This window comes from Dermatophagoides pteronyssinus, unplaced genomic scaffold (assembly GCF_027571235.1).
Source record: "Dermatophagoides pteronyssinus isolate colony J.1.1.1.1 unplaced genomic scaffold, Derpt_VIB-CSIC_2022.12 sq0007, whole genome shotgun sequence".
Lineage (NCBI taxonomy): Eukaryota > Metazoa > Arthropoda > Arachnida > Sarcoptiformes > Pyroglyphidae > Dermatophagoides > Dermatophagoides pteronyssinus.
The window spans coordinates 2,537,351-2,557,606 of NW_027461531.1; the positions used below are offsets into that span (position 1 = coordinate 2,537,351).

At 31.6% G+C, this 20,256-nt stretch overlaps 7 protein-coding genes across 11 annotated transcripts; 4 read left to right on the top strand and 3 right to left on the bottom strand.

Moving 5' to 3' along the window:
• Positions 1 to 72: 72 nt before the first annotated feature.
• abo (de-etiolated protein 1 abo) lies at positions 73 to 4,956 on the bottom strand. The gene is made up of 7 exons (XM_027342749.2): positions 4,433 to 4,956; positions 3,369 to 4,265; positions 3,142 to 3,301; positions 2,651 to 3,080; positions 2,422 to 2,590; positions 2,166 to 2,352; positions 73 to 1,855 (listed from the first exon to the last, which is right to left on the bottom strand). Exons 1-7 carry the CDS (start codon positions 4,457 to 4,459, stop codon positions 198 to 200), a joined length of 3,528 nt encoding a protein of 1,175 aa, XP_027198550.2. The 5' UTR covers positions 4,460 to 4,956; the 3' UTR covers positions 73 to 197.
• A 161-nt stretch (positions 4,957 to 5,117) lies between these two features.
• Positions 5,118 to 6,787, top strand: LOC113792946 (adipocyte plasma membrane-associated protein-like). Its single transcript, XM_027342912.2, has 3 exons — positions 5,118 to 5,520; positions 5,582 to 6,423; positions 6,480 to 6,787. The coding sequence occupies exons 1-3, from the start codon at positions 5,399 to 5,401 to the stop codon at positions 6,764 to 6,766; spliced, it is 1,251 nt and encodes a 416-aa protein (XP_027198713.1). The 5' UTR covers positions 5,118 to 5,398; the 3' UTR covers positions 6,767 to 6,787.
• On the bottom strand, positions 6,396 to 7,191 carry LOC142645133 (uncharacterized). The gene is made up of 2 exons (XM_075820592.1): positions 6,960 to 7,191; positions 6,396 to 6,893 (listed from the first exon to the last, which is right to left on the bottom strand). Exons 1-2 carry the CDS (start codon positions 7,047 to 7,049, stop codon positions 6,768 to 6,770), a joined length of 216 nt encoding a protein of 71 aa, XP_075676707.1. The 5' UTR covers positions 7,050 to 7,191; the 3' UTR covers positions 6,396 to 6,767.
• Positions 7,192 to 7,282: 91 nt separating this feature from the next.
• On the top strand, positions 7,283 to 10,379 carry Wdr37 (WD repeat domain 37). The gene is made up of 7 exons (XM_027342845.2): positions 7,283 to 7,618; positions 7,819 to 7,889; positions 8,176 to 8,454; positions 8,552 to 8,737; positions 8,796 to 8,974; positions 9,034 to 9,447; positions 9,518 to 10,379. The coding sequence occupies exons 1-7, from the start codon at positions 7,500 to 7,502 to the stop codon at positions 10,055 to 10,057; spliced, it is 1,788 nt and encodes a 595-aa protein (XP_027198646.1). The 5' UTR covers positions 7,283 to 7,499; the 3' UTR covers positions 10,058 to 10,379.
• Positions 10,195 to 16,060, bottom strand: Nrx-IV (neurexin-4). 3 transcript variants are annotated; one of them, XM_027342731.2, is made up of 7 exons: positions 15,299 to 16,060; positions 15,113 to 15,226; positions 14,221 to 14,420; positions 13,954 to 14,095; positions 12,365 to 13,900; positions 10,776 to 12,293; positions 10,195 to 10,720 (listed from the first exon to the last, which is right to left on the bottom strand). In XM_027342731.2, exons 1-7 carry the CDS (start codon positions 15,456 to 15,458, stop codon positions 10,437 to 10,439), a joined length of 3,954 nt encoding a protein of 1,317 aa, XP_027198532.2. In that variant the 5' UTR covers positions 15,459 to 16,060; the 3' UTR covers positions 10,195 to 10,436. The 3 variants fall into 3 exon arrangements, with proteins under 3 accessions (XP_027198532.2, XP_027198540.2, XP_075676695.1); XM_027342739.2 differs by lacking the exon at positions 14,221 to 14,420 and adding an exon at positions 14,743 to 14,939 and having other exon boundaries at positions 15,299 to 16,058; XM_075820580.1 differs by lacking the exons at positions 15,113 to 15,226; positions 15,299 to 16,060 and adding an exon at positions 14,743 to 14,877.
• A 913-nt stretch (positions 16,061 to 16,973) lies between these two features.
• LOC113793005 (uncharacterized) lies at positions 16,974 to 17,963 on the top strand. The gene has a single exon (XM_027342973.2). The coding sequence runs from the start codon at positions 17,328 to 17,330 to the stop codon at positions 17,883 to 17,885; it is 558 nt and encodes a 185-aa protein (XP_027198774.1). The 5' UTR covers positions 16,974 to 17,327; the 3' UTR covers positions 17,886 to 17,963.
• A 122-nt stretch (positions 17,964 to 18,085) lies between these two features.
• Positions 18,086 to 20,166, top strand: LOC142645132 (pre-mRNA-splicing factor 38B). Of its 3 annotated transcripts, none has more exons than XM_075820587.1 (3): positions 18,086 to 18,245; positions 18,412 to 19,030; positions 19,089 to 20,166. In XM_075820587.1, the coding sequence occupies exons 2-3, from the start codon at positions 18,623 to 18,625 to the stop codon at positions 19,779 to 19,781; spliced, it is 1,101 nt and encodes a 366-aa protein (XP_075676702.1). In that variant the 5' UTR covers positions 18,086 to 18,245; positions 18,412 to 18,622; the 3' UTR covers positions 19,782 to 20,166. The 3 variants fall into 3 exon arrangements, with proteins under 3 accessions (XP_075676702.1, XP_075676701.1, XP_075676700.1); XM_075820586.1 differs by lacking the exon at positions 18,086 to 18,245 and having other exon boundaries at positions 18,255 to 19,030; positions 19,089 to 19,746; positions 19,816 to 20,166; XM_075820585.1 differs by lacking the exon at positions 18,086 to 18,245 and having other exon boundaries at positions 18,255 to 19,030.
• Positions 20,167 to 20,256: the final 90 nt, after the last annotated feature.

A 20,256-nucleotide genomic window follows, 5' to 3' on the forward strand; every position in this document is an offset into this window, starting at 1 on the left:
TTTTTCTCAACAATATTGTATCAATTGTATTGAAAAGTGATGCAATCAATCCCGTAATAAAATCAGTTTACATTAATAAGAAAAAAACAAATTTATTTTGAATGATCGATGATGATAAAACAAACACAGACACAAAATTACCAAACGGTTATTTTGTTTCAAATCACAATTTCATGAAAAAAGTGAATTCAATAAATTTACAATGGATTAAAATGACGAATATGAAAATGAAGTAAATATTGTGAATTATAACGTTGAACACTTATAATAAAGGGATCGGTAGGATGAAATATGAATGCAATTAATCGCCGATTGTTGGGATGATGATTATGTAAAGGTGGAAAACGTTGTGGCTGCATAAAAGCTTGACCAGTGTGCATTCGAAATGAAAGGACACCCGTATCTCGATTGAAGAAACGAATTGGCACTTCACTTGTATGTCGAGGTTTTTCATTAGAACCGATCACTTTTTCATCATAGGAAAATAATGAAAGGTCAAGATATGGACTTGGTGTCAATAACTGAGCATGATGAGGCAATAAAGATAGAATACAACGGACAGCTTCATTGTAATTGCCATTACGATTTTCAATAATTGATCTTTTAAATTCTTCATATGCAACACGAGCATAATAATTATTCGATGGTGAACATGGATAATAGCCATATGGATGACGGAAATTATTGCAAAAATTTTCATATGCATACAATAATGTTTGCGAATGTTGTGGATAAATGTTTAACACTTCGGTCGTTTTCCAATTATAAACAACAAATAGATTCCAAAGTTTGGTTTGATTATATGCATCATATTTATTAATAATATGTTGATTATATGTTACAAGGCTATATTCCTGTTCATATTTGATGAGTAAATGTTCTTCATCCAATAATTGCATCTTCAACATTCGTAGGTTGACTAAATAATCAAAATCATGATAGAATTGACATAATGGTTTTGGTGAACCAATTTCAATCGATCGACGTCTTGCCTGTTGAAATGCAAACGTAATGATTCGATGTTTTAGAGAATTGAATGGAACTTCTCGGAATGCTGCAACTGGTCTATGACTAACCGGTATCGGTTGATTCAAACGACGATACATGGACTGCATCAATGAATCTTCAAATAGCAAACGATCTTCTTCCGAACAGAATCGACCAATTTTTCTATTGAATATGAATTCACCATTCGGTAATATATAGTATAGGTGAATAATTTGATGTTGAACAGATAATATAGCAAAGATATTTTTGTACAAATAGATTCCATGATTATTGGCAATTTGTATTCTGTCCGTATTGAATTCGATACTATCAACCACACGGCCAGCATCAATATCGATTATGTGAAATTTATAATTTTCATATGTAGAACGGTGGCCCATTGGAATCGATTCGTTTGTTTGATATCGATCATGAAATGAAGTTGTAGATTCACTTGCTGCGAATGATGACGCAACAATTAAAAATCGATTATCATCAGTAAAAAGACTGCATTCTCGGCTTAATTGTCCACCATCCAATGCAACTGTTATCGTATGATGACGTTTAAAAAAACAGCTAAAAATTTTTCGTCTTATCTCCGCATTTTCATCTCCATAACTAAGATAATCTTTATTTCCACTCGGTATCGTATTTAGTAATTGAGCTGCAGCTGCTGCACCTTGATATTTATACAATTCAACACTGGTTATATCTGAACTGAATGCCATCAAATATCGGCCATCATAGGTAAATTTACGTAGAAAACAATTTGGGTGTTCGGCACGTTCGATTGAAAAATTTGGCACAACATTTTGATGAAGTTTATTGTTGAATACGAATGGATGAAAACGTGGATGAAGATAATATTCTCGATCAAATAATCGATGCACAATATTATGTCGTGGCCGCTTACGTTTTTGAAACCCCGATGACAGAAAAAGGTTTCCATTTTGTCCGGTATGATCATTCTCACAGCTTTCATTCATCATCATCCATTATTTAAAAAAATATCCATGAAAATTTAATTATTCGTTGAAAATAAGTAAAAATTTCTATTTTAAAAAATTACTATTTACAAAAATTTGAGAATTTTAAAACAAACAAGCTAATTTTAGATGAGGCAACAAATGGATCGTTTCATAAAAAACGTTATGCTAATAGCGGTATCGATTCGCTACTTCGGTATTGTGTTCCGTTGTTCGTCAAAGTATTTCTTGGCCTAACCGATGATTGCTTGCCATAATAACGATTAGAGCCGGTCCGATTTTGGGACATTTGTTTTTGCCTTTTATTACGATGGTTGTGATGGCTATCATTAATATTCAATTCATCATAATAGATGCAAGTTATACCACATACGAATGCCTGTACAAATAATGAAATGAAACCCAAAATCAATATAAAAATTATTATTCTTATCATCATTATCCTCACCATAGCTATTGCAATAACACCCATGATCATTGATGATCGTTTGAAGCCAAAATTCTCGGTTAGAAAACCGCCAAACATAGGTCCGAGAATTTCGCCTAAAGAACAGAATGCAGTCCAAAATCCTGAAACCAGACTGTAGGTGGTAACATCATCCGGAAATCCGTTTCGTCTTTGAAATTTTGAATTTAATCAATACTGTTTTTTTCAATTAAATCAATTATAAACTTACATAGCAAGATTATTTAATGTTTCGAATGTTGGAATAAATGCGATCGAATATGATATGCCAATTAATGCCATTACAATTGCAGTTTGTGTGAAATTCGTTTCAATCGGAATCATTTCGGCCGGTCCAAGAAATAGAAACTCCAAGCCTAATAATAAAAGACCAACAGCCATAATTTGAAATTTATTCGGTACCATCTGCGAAAACCATCCGATGAATGGTGAACTTAATGTATATGTAGCCGATAATATCAGAAATATCAAGCTAACTAGATTCGTTCCCAATCCAATACTTCGCAGATGTGGTTCGACCGTTGGATCAAGAAAACTGAGTAATTGTGCAACGACAATAATTACACCACTATTGATAACTACTTTTATTATGGACAATAGTTTAAAATAAGCATTTATTGGTGATTTTAGCCGTTCACAATCTAAAAACAAAAAATCAATGAATGAAAAATTACTATCATGATATGAGTATTTATAACCTACTTTTCGTATCTTTTATAATCACTAAACAAAGTGGTATATTGACCAACATGATCGTTCCTAAAACATAAAATGGTAAACCATAACCTCCAATATTGTACAGGAAGCCACCAATAGCCGGTCCAAGACTTAGACCTAAGCCTACCGATGTTTCCACGATACTCTATATAAAAAATGGCTAATAGTGAATACATGGATGGCAAAATAATTTGTTTTTTTTCTAAACTTACGAATGCTGTTCCTACATTATCGGGAAATTCTTCCATTAAGATTGTATAAGTGGCTGTTGAAAAAGCTGTACCACCGACAGCTTCGAATGTTCGCACAATAAAACAAAATGCTGTAAATGTTTCCAAACTTTGTATTTGATCTAATAGTCCGAACAGAATGTTAGAAACGCCGGCAATAAAAATTCCAACAATTAATGTCATTTTTGTTCCAATTACTGGTATCATCAGACTAATAATCGGACTGCAGATCATGAATACGAATGCATAAACGCTAAAAACAAGGCCATTGATCGATTCACGCATTCCTTTTTTAGCCGATTCGGTTGGAAAGAATGGAGCGATGATAGCCATAGCTAACATTGAGGTAAAACTTATGAACGCTAAACAGATCAGTACTAAATGTTGCGTTTTATGCGCTCTAAATATTATCTTATTAGAAGTCGGTACCGTTATTCTTCGTTGTATGGTCATTGGCTGACAGATGATCATTTTATTTTTCATCTTTGGCAATGTGTCATATGACATTGAACGCCTTAATGTTTTACGTCGATTAACTAAAACTTTTGATGGTGTTGCTTTACTCACAGGTTTGCTTGAACCTGTTCCAGTTGGCTTGATTACTGTTTTGGGCAATTTTGTTGATCGGCGGCTAATCGTTTGTTTGCCCATTTTATTCGCCGTTGTTGGGCCATGTATCGATTTTCTGATGCCTACATTATCCAAGCTTGTCGATGCAAAATCCACATTGTCATTATTATTCTTGAACATTATCGAGAAATCATTTGTTCCAGATTCTAGGTGGTGATCATTATTCAAAAATGAATCTAAATGTCGTTCAAGATTAGATGATAAATATTCCTGCAGTTGTTGTGACTGTTGTTGATCAACATCATCATACTTATATTGCAAACATAAACAGTGCAGTTAATATCGTATGTAAACATATATCGTCATCATGAAATGTTATCAAGGACGTCAAGGAATACAAACAAGAAAAAAAGAAGAAATTCAATTTAAAAAAAATTGAAATCATCTGAAGACATTAGAAAAAAAAAGAATAATACCGTTTGTTTATTGTCATTAATAACCATGATGAGTGTATAATCATATTTTTTTTACTGTAAGATTGTTTTGCGGGAATGTGGCAAATCGTCAAATAAAAAATTTTCTATCTAATTGACAAACGATCAAGAGTAAAGTGCATAAAAGCCAGCAGGCCTATTCATTGCCTTTAAATAGATTTCATTCAATAATTTGTTTTTGATTATCAAAAATCAATGATCATTTGCTGGCATCACCATCCTATGATTTATCAATTTGTCATTATTAATCCATAATCATCATAATCAAAATCATCATTTTTTTATTCAAATCTCAAGTATCCAAAGTCTTTTTATAATACAGTTAGTTTGATATAATGGCGCCAGAATCTTATCAACAATTTCTTTCCGATTTTTTTCACTGAGAAAATCTTTAAGTATACTTTTACATACACGCGCCAAACAACCCTAATGACCTTTGGTTGTTTACCCATCAAATGTCATAATTTTTTTTAATTCAAATATAGCCATTACGTTAAATAAACAAAAAAAAAAAGATTTTAAATGGTATCCAATCAGTTCGAAAAAAACATTTAGTATTCGATCGAATAAGCTATAATTTTCAATAACTGAAAGACCGGACGTAAAATACTGTTAATCTTGGCAATTACAAATCAATAAAAGAGAGAAAGTATTTAGTGTTTAAATTATTACTCTTTACGTTTCAATTTTTGTTTTGCTCTCTTTTTTTCTGCTACGTACTTACAAATTCGTGGTCGTTTATATGAATGAAAAAAATAAAAATAAAATATAAAATTTCACTCAATGACGCCAAAACAAATTATTATCAAAGTCCAATGGTTTTTTTTTCGATGTGGTTAAGATCTTGACTCATGAGATCTGTGGTTGTTTCTTTTTCAACTTTGATCAGTCTAAATTTTAAACCATAACGATCTAAGTCCAATTCGAACATTCGAATCTTTCCAAAAAATGTTTTGCCTGTTTTCTAGTTTTATTGGTTCCTGGTTCACCATATCGTTCATATTGATCATCTATATTTTATTGGCAAAACCTGGCCGATTTTTACTTGATCTCAATCCTATCTATCTAAGGTTTGTTTATTAATGAAATTATTTTTTTTTGTAGTTAAACTATTAAAAACCGATTCATTAGGTTGCCATTACCAAATGTCAATGATAAGATATTTAATCGTAATAAAAAAGCATTTGAAGCCATCAAAATTGAAAAAGATAAAATTATCACACCAAAATCATTGGCATTAGATCCAAATGATTTGAATCGATTATTCGTCGGTTCCGCTACTGGTTATGTTTATTGTTTACAAAATAATAATGTTGTCGAAACTATTGCAAGTTTTGCGGATGGTCGGCCTTTAGGAATGCGACTATTTCGTCATAAATTATATTTTATCGAAGCCAACAGCGGTCTTTATGTGTTTGATTTAGATACAAAATCGTTGAAACATTTATTAAGACTTGATCAGACTAAATTCTTAGATGGAAGACCTTCGAAATTTTTTGATGATTTAGTCATCGTCGAAGAGAATGATGATATTATTGTTTATATTACTGATGTTAGTCGAAAATTTTCCATTGATATGTGGTGTTATACATATCTTGAACCAGATTCTACTGGAAGAATATTACGTTACAGTACAAACAATCAGAATGTGACAACCATTCTAGAAAATCTTTGTTTCCCGAATGGAATCGAAATAACCGACAATAATGAATCATTATTGATTTGTGAATTGGCCAAACGAAGAATCATCGAATTTAAATTGGATGGAACGGATAAAGGTAAATGCACAGTATTGATGGATAATCTCCCAGGAGAACCGGAAAATATTCGTCGAAGTCGTAATAAAACCAAAGAATCTTATTGGGTTGGATTAGCTTTAACACGTGATTATAATAGCAAACTTTCATTCATGGATGATTATTCTGCCGAACCTAATCTTCGAAAATTGATTCTTAGATCATGTTTTTTATTGGGTTCGTCATTATGATTATAATATTAGATTAGATACTCATTTTCATCATCTATTTAGGCACTATCCTGTTTAATATTGGCAATTGTTTTGGCAGTGAAACATTGAAAACAAAAGGATCTAGCTTAAAAACTGGTATAGCATTAATTTTGGATGATTTTATGAAAAATCCAGGAATGGCCATCGAAATCGATCGTGAATCAAACGTGTTACTTAGTTTTCAAATTAAAGACGATATATCGGTCATTTCAGAAATTGCCGAATCTTATGACGAAAATAAAAATGCCAGAATCCTGTACACAACTTCATCAGGTGGAAATTTAAATCGAATAACTTTGAAAGAATAAATTATTTTGCCGAATTTTTCATTGCTTTTTGAAAGCAAATTTTTAATTGTTGAAATTGTTCATCACAGATATTTTTTCTAATATTATGAAGGTCATTTTGTTCAAGACATTGTGCATAGGTTGCTGCCTGTTAAAAAAAATCGATTACCAAATATCAACCACAAAACAAAATATCAACCAAACTAAAACAGACCTGAGCTGTACATTGCATGAAAGCCTTTGGATAATATTGACGAATACGATTAAAAGATTTAGCGGTTATCGACGACGATGGTGACGACATTTTTAAAAAGTTTTTTTTACGTAAATTTTTTTTTATGGATACTGTTTAACTGCTGTATCATTTTTGATCCATAAATCTATTTGAACCAATGTCGTATACATAGAGCGTAAATAGCCGTTGTTTATGACATATAATAAAAATAAATTAACTTTTTTACTGTTCTTGATATGAATGCCATTGAAACTTTATGAATCCAATTTGAATGATAAACATATTTGTTATTGACATGTATGCCTTGGAAGAGGATGATTAATGAATAAGTAATTCAGCCGTCTTTTCACAAAGAAAAAGATCCTTGATTGATTGATTTGTTAGAGAAAAAATTTGTCATTTTTTTGAAAGAAAAAAAAACTATTATCTCGGAAGCCAATGATAAAATAAGACGAATTTTTTCTTTAGAAAATTTTGAAAAAACAAATTTGATTGTTGATTGATTGTATTGCTACAACAATGTCAACCTCTAAGAATCCGATTCATAAACAATATTCATTGGCTGCCTGTGAATTCGGCAATACTAACACTATTGCCGGATCGACTGCCGATCATCAACCGTCTTCGATGAAAATCAAGTAGGTTTTGTTGTTGTGGTTTTTCATTCTTCTAGTATTCGATTTGATTGATCGATTTAACGATTGATTGGTTTGTTTTTGTATTATATTTTTAATGCTGGTGATGATGATGATTTTGTGATTATTTTTCTTTTTCTTTTCCCTCTATTCATTAATTCACACCCTGATTCGATCGGATCAAAACAATCGAAAATAAACAGACATCATATCCATAACTTGTTCGAAATGATTGATAAGGAAATCGATTCGTTAATTAATGAAAACATTTTATGTAAGTGTAGTTTTTATTTCACGAACATAATCATAATTGAAAATGAAAGAAAAAAAAATCGGTACTGTTTCTTGTTTTTTTTTCTTTCGTTATTATGGCAAAATTTTCGGTTTACAAATGCAATCAAGCCGTAACTAATTCAGTTTACAAATTGAATAATAATTAGCTATAATTTTGTTTTGTTCGCTTGCAAATGTCAAATCTGTTTTTCATTATTTTTATTGTTGATAAAATCATAACACTAATATGTTTTCATTGTTAAATATTTCATCATTGATCAACATAGTGAAAGAACGAATCGAAACGCTCGAAGAATTGATTGAAAACTCTGGCACACAGACAACAACTGTTGGTGGTTCAACAGTTTCAACATCTACAGCCCTACATTCATCATCATCATTAGATACTGGTGGTAATCTGATAAATCGTAACATTTTGTCACAACAAAAACCATACAATTATCATCAAGTACAACAACAACAACAACAACATCATCATCAACAACACCAACAACAGCCGACACCATTTTCCGTTAGTTCGGTCAAACGTGACTCAATGGTTGCAGGTATTGTAAATTTGGGTTATGATCATTGTTCCACTTGAACTCATTATAATCATTTGCAATTCAAACATAATGGATTTCACATCGCAATGGTTATTAGCATCACAATTGTCACAGAAAATTAAATCAACTTATAAATTGAAAACTTCGAGTAAAATATTTAAAGGTCAAAGTAATAGCAGTAGTAGTCATCTCATTGGCACATATGAATGGCATAAAGATGGTATCTGGTATATAACTTCTAGTCAGAAAAATGGTCGCCAATATATTGCTACGGCTTCCGCTGGTAAATATCTAATTTTGTTGTTGTTGTTATATTTTTATTCATAATTTGATTCGCTCAGATTCAACCATTAATGTTTGTGATGTGACACGAATCGATTATAATCTAACACCCTGTGTCATCTATGCTGGCCATCAATCATCAGTAAATTGTGTTAAATTTCATTATAATAATGATCTTGTCCTGACGGCTTCAGGCGATGGTACATCTCATTTATGGCGATTTAATCCCGATCTATTGGTAAGTTTGATTTGTTTTTTTGCAATTAATTTAAAATTTAAATTTCTTACCCAAAACAGCGTTCCGAATTCGATGGCGACCAAATGGAAGAAGCTACGATCATTAAGACACCTTTACATGAATTGGGTGATCATCATAATGTAGTCGTATCGTGTGATTGGATGTATGGCCTTGATCAATGTGTTACAGCAAGCTGGGATCAAATGGCCAACATCTATGATTATCAAACCGGTGAATTGATTGTACAATTAGCCGGACATGATCAAGCATTAACTGATGTTTGTGCTTGTGAATCGACAAGATTGATCGTTACATCATCACATGATACTACATTTCGTTTATGGGATTTCCGTGACGCTATTCATTCGGTCAGCGTTTTCCAAGGTCATAATCGATCGGTAACATCAACATGTTTTCTGGGTGCGGATAAAATTCTTTCCGGTGGGGATGATCGAAATGTTAAAGTTTGGGATGTGAGTATTTTCATTCTTCATTAACGATGAAATTTGCATTTTTGATTATTTTGATTCACATTTCGAATAGCTCAAAAATATGCGTTCACCTTTGATCACAATTTCGATGGAATCTGGTATTAATAAATTATCCGTATCACAACAACATAATTTATTTACCATACCTTTGGATAATCGCAATGTTCGAATTTACGATATAAATGGCAATCGTATATGTCGATTATCACGGGATTCTCATAATCGTATGGTGACATGTGCTACTTGGCTGAATAATCAATCACCAATAATGTTCGATCCTACCAATACTATTGCCGGAAATTCATCTGTTGCATCAACCACTTCCAACGTTATTCAACAATCACAGCAGTCATTACAATCCCAACCATTACCGCCGCCATCATCATCAGCATCGACGGCTACATCATCAGCATCGATGATTATGTCGCCACCTCCGCCTCCTTTATCGAAAATATCGGATGCAAATAACACTTCTGCTATGGGCAGTGGTGTCAGCGGTTCTGATTTTTTCAATAATAATAATACACTTACATTGTTCACTTGTGCATTCGATCGACGAGTTTGTGCTTGGAACATAGTCATTGAAAAATAGTCATTGAATCAATCGAAATACGCCTTGTCCTGATTATATTGATCTCGTTTCAAATATATAAAATTTATTCAGAAAATAAATTTCTAACCATAAACATGTAATACACGCATAGGTATTATCCAATAAAAACAACAGAATTAAAAAAAAATTTCAAAATTGTTTTATTTTTGTCTAAAAAAATGAATTTTTATTTACAAGAATGTTTTTTTTTGTTTGCCTGTTTTTTTCTTATTTTAACTTGGAATGATACATTGCTGATGATGATCAATAAAAAAACCAAATATGAAGGAAAAAATATTAATTTTGTTTGTATATAAAAGTTTGTGAAATAAATATAAAAAAATTTACTTTCAATCATAGATTTATATCAATGTGTTTTTTAGATAAAATATTCACGTTTAACCGAAACATCAGGTCCAGTAGTACCCTTTACAACGGCAGTATCTGGATCTAAGGCACTATCAGCACCTTGGTCTTCATGAGTTACATATTCACCTTTTTGACGGGCAATAAAGCGGCTACTTGCAAAACAGAATAATATTAATAGAACAACCAATGCAGCAAGAAAACCGCCAATTATCGCACTTGTTGAACCTTGCGAAAATCCACCCGGAATTTTATCGCCAGGTCGTAGTGTTGGAGGTGGTCGTGCTTCATGGACATCTGTAAATAAATAAATAAATAAATGACTTTAATTAGTTTTTTTAATTTTAATTACCTGGTGGATGTGTGGGTGGTTCGATGCCACATTTATCTTCAAAAATTTCGGCATCCGATGGAAAAGCTCGCACATTGCTGCGTTTATTTTCCTGATATAATCGTCGTAACGGAAAATGATCGTCAAAAATTACCCGAGATATACAACCAATAAATCCTTCACCCGAATCCATTGTTTCATTACGACCAATGTAGATACTTTTGAGACGATTAAATTGTGCTTCAGCTTTATCGCTTATTTTGTATGTATAATATTTCGGTTCATAATTATCAACCCAGATAATTACTTTGCTTCCTTTATCCGCACGACGGATCGTAATATCATGATGTTGACCAAGAGCGAAATTTTCCTCCTTAATAATGATTTCTTGACGTTCGAAACCAAAATCAAACACCAGTCTTAAATGACCGCTTGATGACATGAGAAGATTTAAATATTCTCCTGTGTAGGAAGAAATTCCATAAATTAGACCACGATGTTCGGTTGTGGTAAAACCGACACGAATATATTCTTCCATTGTAGAAATGGTCGTTTCAAAATCATAACGAATATAATAATCCGAACGAAGACTGACACCAATTTCATCAGCACAAATAGGCCCTTTGAATGCAGTCCATTGACAATCACAACTATAGCCATTATATTCTTCGATACAGGTTCCATTGTTCAAGCATGGACTTGATTCACATTTACCAACACAACCTTCATAGATTCCCCAATTACCGCGAGCATATTTTCGTAGCTCTACAGGTTCACCATTGATTACCAGTGCTCGCATACAACCCAAATATCCTTCACGATATTCAGTGGTGGCACCGATTATGAAATAGCTCGTTAAATATAATGGAAAACTATTGTCAGCATTTTCTCGGTTTTCATTCGTGTAACGACTATCAACCACTAGACGAGCTTCTTTTTTATTCTTCTCCACCAAAATTGAATGCCATTGATTATCATTCAAACGGAAAGGTGCTTCCACTGAAACCTGTTGTAATCCGGTGCCCGAACTATAACTAAATTGAATAGTCTTATCATTAACAATAGCTAATTTGATGAAATCTTCAGGTCCAGTAGCATGGAACAATACACCATATTCCGTGGTCGTTTTAAATTGCAAATAAATATCGCTGGCTTGTTCAAAATTTTGAGTCAATGGAATTTCAATGGTAGCATCACTGTAACGGAATGTAACAATATCGTGAAACAATCGATCACCATCGCAAATTAATGAGCCTAATGTAAAACGGCCATAACGATCATTTAGTTGGCTAGATAGACCAGTATCACCAACACGAATCTGTCGTACCGGTAGATATTCAAGTTGTGTGATTTCACCTTCATCCATAAGTTCTTGATTTGAACTTGAATCACAATTGCACCATTTTTTAGGATCAAAGCAATTCCCGTATAATCCACATTTACATTTTTGTGTTCCCGGCAATCCACCAGCCCAATAGTCCATTTTTTGATTATCTCTTGATACCCACCAGGTATGCGGTGAAAATGATTGCTTTTGAGCTATTAACCAAAAAAGAATAAAAATATAATTAGAATAAATAATTCAATAACAATAATCATGATCAATTTACATGGTGAATTTAAAAGCCGTGCGTTACGACATTCATATTTCAATTTTTGACGACAATTATCGGAACGATTAACGAGATGAACAATCTGTTCTAAAGGTGCATCATACTTTATATCTTGAATATATGAACCTGGTTGTAAAAATCCTTGCACTTTTTGTGACGCTTCATTCTGATGATGTATCACAGTTTCGATTGTATTTTCGGCCGTTTGCAAACATGTAACCCAAAACGGTTCTAATGGTCCACTTCCATCAACATCGATTTTGATATCTTCACGTTTTGTATTCGGATTATCATTCATGAAAGCGGTACAAGAGAATGGATGTCTAGGAACATGACAAACAGCACCAAGATATCCACTATCACCACAATCACAAACAAAACCTAAATGATTTTGTTTACATGTTCCACCGTGTTCACAAGGATTTGGATGGCATCGATCAATCATTTGACATGATTTTATAGTGATATCACTTTCTTGAACTTTGTGTATATTTTCGGAGCCAATCAATTCGGGATTGATGAAACGATTTTCAATGTAAATCCAACGCATACAACCAATAAATCCACGATATGATTGAATGCCACCCCCAATTGTATATTTTTGTCCAGTTTGCATCTGGAATGTTCGAATAGTCGTACTCGGAATACCATCTAATGTCAAAATGATTCGATTTCGTTGTAATGCTATCTGAACGTTATGCCATGAGCCATCGTTCAATTTACGATCAAATGGTTCAAGTGGAACTTGTGGCGTTTCTTCTCCAGTCGTCGGATCAACACCTTGAATTTTTAACGTTAGTTTTCCATCTTTGAGAAAAATGGCGAAAAAGCCTTTAATTGAAAATTGATGATAAAGGAGTAGGCCATAATCGTTGAATGTTCGAAAATCTAAACTAGCATTGAGCACATTGTTCATATTACCCAAAACATTTATATGTGATTCTCGTGTGTTGAATGTAATCGGTATCACAGGTTGAAATTGACAAGTATAATGAATGTTTCCAAAAATTTTATAAACAAAATTTTTGTTATTATAATCATCTTGAATTTCATGGGCAATGTTGGTAGTGTTAAAACTAAGATTCTCAATACAACCGGTAAAATTTTTTCGTGTATTGATGAAACCGGTCAAATAACCAGGAAGGCCACCAATATAAAGGTCATTATTAAGATCAAGACGATTAAATTCTGTTTTCAAACGATATTTGACGACGACACGATCAACACTGAATGTCAATTCACGACCCTGTCTTGAGATAAATACATCGTGCCAAAGATTATCGTCAAGTAGGCTACCAGCCGATATGGAATCGACAATATTTTCGCCCAAATCAAGAGTTAAAACAAGTTTATTCTCGATTAACTGTAAGGCCATTAGATCTCCTTGAATACCGGTACCGTATAAGATGTTACCGAATGCTTCATTCGTACGGAAACGAAAACGGAATACATCATCGAATGATGATGATATAGGTCGAATATCGAGATTCATTTTAATATAAGAATTTCCATCAAAATTTAACGAAATTGCATCTGGTAAAATAAAATTAAAAATTTGAATTAATTTTTTCAATGTCAATACTCACGATAATCGCATCCATATAATTGGATACGCATCGATATACGATCTCTCCATCGGGTCGGATTGATTCGAACAAATTGAGCAATTATAGGTGGGTCAAAGCGATTAATGACCACACTGTTGCCATCAGTATTTCCTTGAAATAACTAATTACAAAAAAAAATATTATTCGTATGTCATATACAATAATGAATGACATGCAATGAATAAAGGAAATCAAGCTATGTTAATTGACAGAATTATTTCATAGACAAAATAAATGAATGTATGCCTCTTTATATGTAGAATTGCGTGTGTAGACAGCATTCCAAAAATGACCATCATCTGAACATGATAGATAGTAAGCCGATACGAATGAATTTGAATTGGGATGTCCTTGTGAAGCGATTGCTTTCACCATATAACGTTTGTCTAGATCGATGATTAGATACTGTTTAAGATTTCCATATGCTGCTGTCCATGATGATTCGCCTTTTAATTATGTGTTTTTTGACAAATTGCGTGAGCCCAAAAGAAAAGTTATTTCGGAAAAAAGACCCAAAAAAGAAAGAGAATAAAAGAAAAGGAAATAAGATTTACCGATGATCGGTTTTTGGTTAATTTTGTTATTTATAAATAGACATGCGAATCATCATTTAAATTAGACACATGCATGTCAATCGAAATGAAAATTGTCATTAATCAATAGATAAAGCAAAGAATAAACAAAGTAAAAAAAAATCAAAGCAATAAAATTATATGAAATGACCATCTCCAATAATAGTACACCAGAATTATGAAAATTTATGCAAACCTTTATATTTCCATTACGATCTCTATAGATATTATAATCATGGCCATCAATACCACTTTCTAATTTAAATTCTTGTATAAATTCCAATGTATTCTGTCGACCTTGTGTACCGATTGCCGATATATTATATTGACGACCAAGATCGATTTCAATATATTGAGATAGATCATTATGAGCAGCTGACCAAGCGGATTGGCCTGATCAATCAGATTTCATATTATCAATTCAATATGAAGCAAAAACAAGCGAAAAAAATTGCAACAAAACAAAAATAAAACAAAACAAAAGATAACAAAATAAAATAATAAAATAATAAGCTAAAAACAATATTCTAAATATATAAAGTAAAACAAAATTATCATATACGAACCATGAAGTATGGCAGAATAAGCACTTTTATCTTTACTTATATCCGATGATGATGTAATCCTAATGCCTCTTTCATCAAAATTCGAATGTATCAGTTCATTATTACAATGATCACCTAGGAGATTTATATTAGAGTGTTATCAATGTTCGATTATAGTCATTTATTGATTTACAAAAAAAAACTTACTTGCATCGATTATCGATGTTGTTATACAAATAATGATTAGAATTATCAAATTAAATAAATATGATGATGATAATAAATAATGTTGATTTCTGGCGGTGTTTGATCTGTTAATAACTGTTGTTTGATATTTACAATAAAATTGATTAAACAAAGCCATCATTAAGCAATGATGGTGATAATGAAAATGATATTTAAACAACTAATGTTGAACACAATAAATTTCGTTAAAATTTTCTTTAGATTGGTGATTATCTATATCACCTTTACTACAAACATTTAGAATCCAGAAAAAACACTACATTATTCGTTTATAATTGGTTGGCGGAATAAAAAGAATTGAAACGTTTGAGAAAAATACAATAATAACAACGTAGAATCCAGGTTCTGGATTGGTTTGTGTTTGTCAACAGAACGGTTAATATTTTTCTGGATTCCTTTGCATTACTTATTTTTTTTGGAAGTTATTGCGCGGGCGTAGAACGAACAAATTAAAAAAAAACATTCCAAATTTCGAATGGTCAGAATGTAGAAAAAAAACCGGAAAAAAATTCCGTTTGTTATTAAATCAACTCATAACAAGTTTATTGTTTGTGTTAAAGTTGATTTAACTTTTTAAGTTAATGTTTATTTTTTTCACGAATGATTCTATGGTAACCATCATATACAATACTCGAAAATTATGTTCACGAACAACAACAAGCTCTATGTTTTATGCATGGTTCAATCTATCCATTTGGATGATAATGGCAGTTGTTGGCCCATCATTCTCTCTCTTTTGCTTTCTCTCTCTCTCTATCTTTTTTTTTGCCAGCGCGTTCACTCACTTCGATGATTCGTTTTATGGAAAACGATTCGAATCAAAAGTGGTTGGGAAAAAATGACTTGTTCGTTTTTTTTCGAACGATTCAACCTATCTCTGATGGTTATGTTGTGGTGGTGCGGTGGTCACACCTCGAATATCAACAACAACCATGCAACCAGAATGTACAGGTATACATCATTTTTTTTGTAGTTATTAGTTGAATCATAGATTTTGGGTATGATTCATTCTTTGTTTTAAATGAATAAATATCATTTCTTTTGAATAAATGAATTTTTTTTTTTTTTGAAAATCGAAATTCCATCATTTACAAAAAAAAATAAATAATCGCATCATTGAACATTAATTGAATCGAATCGAATGAATTCAAAAAATTCGAATATATCATTTCGAAGCATTCATCAAATTTTTTTTTAAATTAGACAATCAAATTCCAGGCAATTTGTTATTTTGTTTTGCTTTCATTTTTAACGGAAATGGAAACTATTTTGTTTATTAGATAAACAAAATATATACATAGATTAGATTAGTCATTGATGGCAAAACACACACACACACACAGACAAATTTTGATTTCAATTTATTACTTATTTGATACTTTCATATCGATGATGTTATGATTCCTTTTTTGATTGAAAATGTTTTGCAATCATTGTTGCAATTTATATCCATGATGATGATGATGATGATGATTGTCAAATATATTTTTTGTCAATATTAAAAAAAAAGAAACGATAAAATGAAAAAAAAGATGTTACCATAGATTTTTATTTTTTCAACTACTTTGATTGATTATAATGATGATAACAAACAGAAAAAAATATTGTTGTTGTAAATATAAAAAGAAGAAAAAAAAACGACATTACAATTTTTATAATAATATCTATATTGTCACCTGGTGGATATATTATCGTTATTATTATTTTTTTTTGTTGTTGTAATAATAATAGATTGGTTAGAGCAACACCCACAATCATCAATAGCGATTATCATCATTACCATTATCATCATCATCATCACAAATAACCAGAAAAAAAAAGGTTTGGCATATTTTGCTGTTGATGAAAATCCGTTGTTGTATGAATTTTATTTTATGAATTTGATCGATTTCCTATTCAAATAACAATCGACAATTGTAAACAACATCGACAACGAAAAATTTTATAAAAAACAACAAATTTTTTTAAAAAATCAACATCAACAAAAAATATGGATTCAAAAGAAAAGAATAAATTGATTGCTCGTTATGGTTTCATGATATTGATCATATTGAATATATTAGTTTCAATATGGGTAATTATCTATGATTTAAAAGTGATAAAACGTATACAAGAACAATATCCTGATGATTGGCAATTAAATGAAAAACATGATGGTTCTACTGCTCATTATTGGTTCATTGCCTGTGTTATTGTTATGATTTTTAATCTGATCATATCAATGATCGGTCTTTATGGTGCTAAAACTGAACAAATGCATTTTATTATGATTGTTTCGGCATTATTTGCCGTTATTGCTGTTTATGGTGCATGGGATAAATATATGAAAGGTAGTATCGCATCATATCTAATGCCATTGATTACATGTATTGTTGGTATTCTATATGGTTCATTAAGTTTTATGCGTTTTATTGAAGAATCATCTGAAGTACCTGGTAGTAAAAATTTTCAATACGTTATTCGTAATCAACCAACAACACCACCAATCGAATCAAATTATGATGAACAAATGCCATTTAAATCGACAACAATTGAAAAACAAGTTTAATTGAAAACTGTTTTGCTGATAATTTTTGTAAAATTTTATATTCTTTTTTTTTAAATAAAACTATAGAATTTACTATAACATTTATTTAAAACTTTTTTTTTGAAAAATATTCAACAGTAAAAAAAAAGAATTTTTTTCAAAAAATTTACAATAGATGGTGATACAATCGAACATTATCTCATGTTTTGAGTCGTTTTTAGTCTATTGTCGAGTTGTTGTTATTTATTTTAATTCGTTTCACTTTCATTCGATGTTTGGATCATCATCATTTTTTTTTCTCGTGCAAGATCGGAAATTAATTTTTGATGATCAATAATTCTGATCGATAATTTTTAATATTCATTCAAACTTTCGATACATGTTTGTAAAAAATTTTTTTCTGTTTATTATTTCAAATATTGTTTAATTTTTTCTATTATCTTTATTGGATTTTGTCCGCCTTTCAATCCGGATCCACTTATCACGAAATAATTTACCTTTTATCGATTTCATTCGTAATGACATCGGCTTCAAATTCGAATTCTAGTTACATTCCGACGACTACGTTGGACATACCGCTACCATTTACCAATTCATTGACAACGATTCCATCGACGACTGCGGTTACGACGAATCAATCTTATGGTTCATCTTATCCCTCATATATCGATCCAAATCTTTACAATTCACAATATTATCAGCAATATTATCAACAGTATTATGCCCAATATGGTTATGGACCTCAACAGACACAGGCTATGGGAGTTTATTATCCCCATCCGACATCAGCCACAACAACGGCCACTGCATATCCGTCTACACAGGCCAGTTATCTTCCAACGATGATGAATGCTGCTGCTGTCGCAGCTGCCACACATGTAAAATCAAATGCTAAAAATAATTCTTCAGGCAAAGATTCATCTGGCAATGAGGATGATGATGATGATGATCCAACTATTGCCAAACCGAATCAACCAAAATTGTCCAATATTCTTAATTATAGTTGTAATGAAAAAATGGGCCTAAATCCTTTAATCTATACAAATATACAACAAAGTCCATATTTTAAAAATAATTTATTTCAGTTGAAAACATATAATGAAGTTATCGATGAAATTTACTATAGTGTACGACATTTAGAACCATGGGAAAAAGGTTCCAGAAAGGTAACTAATTTTGTATTTTTGTAAGAATTATACCTTGAACTTTATATATTATTTCTAGGTTAGCGGACAGACGGGAATGTGCGGTTCGGTTAGAGGCGTCGGTGCTGGCGGTATCATCTCTACCCCATTTTGTATCCTTTATAAATTATTTACGTTAAAACTTACACGTAAACAGGTAATGGCCATGATCCGGCATAAAGATTCTCCATATATTCGGGCATTAGGATTTATGTATATTCGTTTTACACAATCACCACGCGAACTATGGCATTGGTTCGAACCATTTATGGAAGATGATGAACAAGTGGATCCGAAAGCAGGTGGTGGATCACCAATGACGATTGGTCAAATGGTTCGCCATTTTCTTACAAAATTGGAATGGTTTTCAACATTATTTCCACGTATACCAAGACATGTACAACTGGAAATTGAAAAGAAATTGAACAAATATGATGCTGAAATGAAAAAACATCCCGTTAAAAGTAATAAAAATAATAAGAATGATAATAATGTTAATAAAAAACATCGTGATGCTGATGAGGAACTAGAAGAAGGAGAATTAAGCTCTAATTATGATCAGGATCATAATCAAAAGAAACAAAATCGAAATCATCATCATGGTGGTGGCGGTGGGGGACGTAAACGATCAAGATCACCACAATCAAAATCTTCATCGGGTAAACATCATCATCATCGAAAAACATTTGACAATGAAAGTAATAATCGTCATAAAGTTTCTCGATATTCATAACTTTTCTATCATTTATTTTTTCAATTATTCATAGACCTTAATCAATTCAATATCTATCAATAACAACAACAAATAATTAATTAGTAGCTTAAATTGTTCCGTTTATGCATCCTTGTTTGATATTGATATAAATGGCACAAAATTATCTCATTTTCATTTTGGCTTCAAATTCATAGGAAATTTTTTTTTTATCATGTCCTTTTGTTTTTCATATTTTGTCCTGCTAATTTTTTTCATGTTTTGTTTTTGAACAAATTTTTCTTGTGTAATTATATATTATCCATCCACCTTCAACACACAAACATACACAGACACTTTTTTTAAAACATAAATATAGCCTCTATTCAATTCAAACAAATTAATAAAATCAATATTTTTTTTCGTATTTGTGATTGATTGGAAGAGATTTTAATATGAAAATATATTCATGTTTTTGTTTTTTTTTGTTGTTGCATCCCTTATGATGTGAATCACG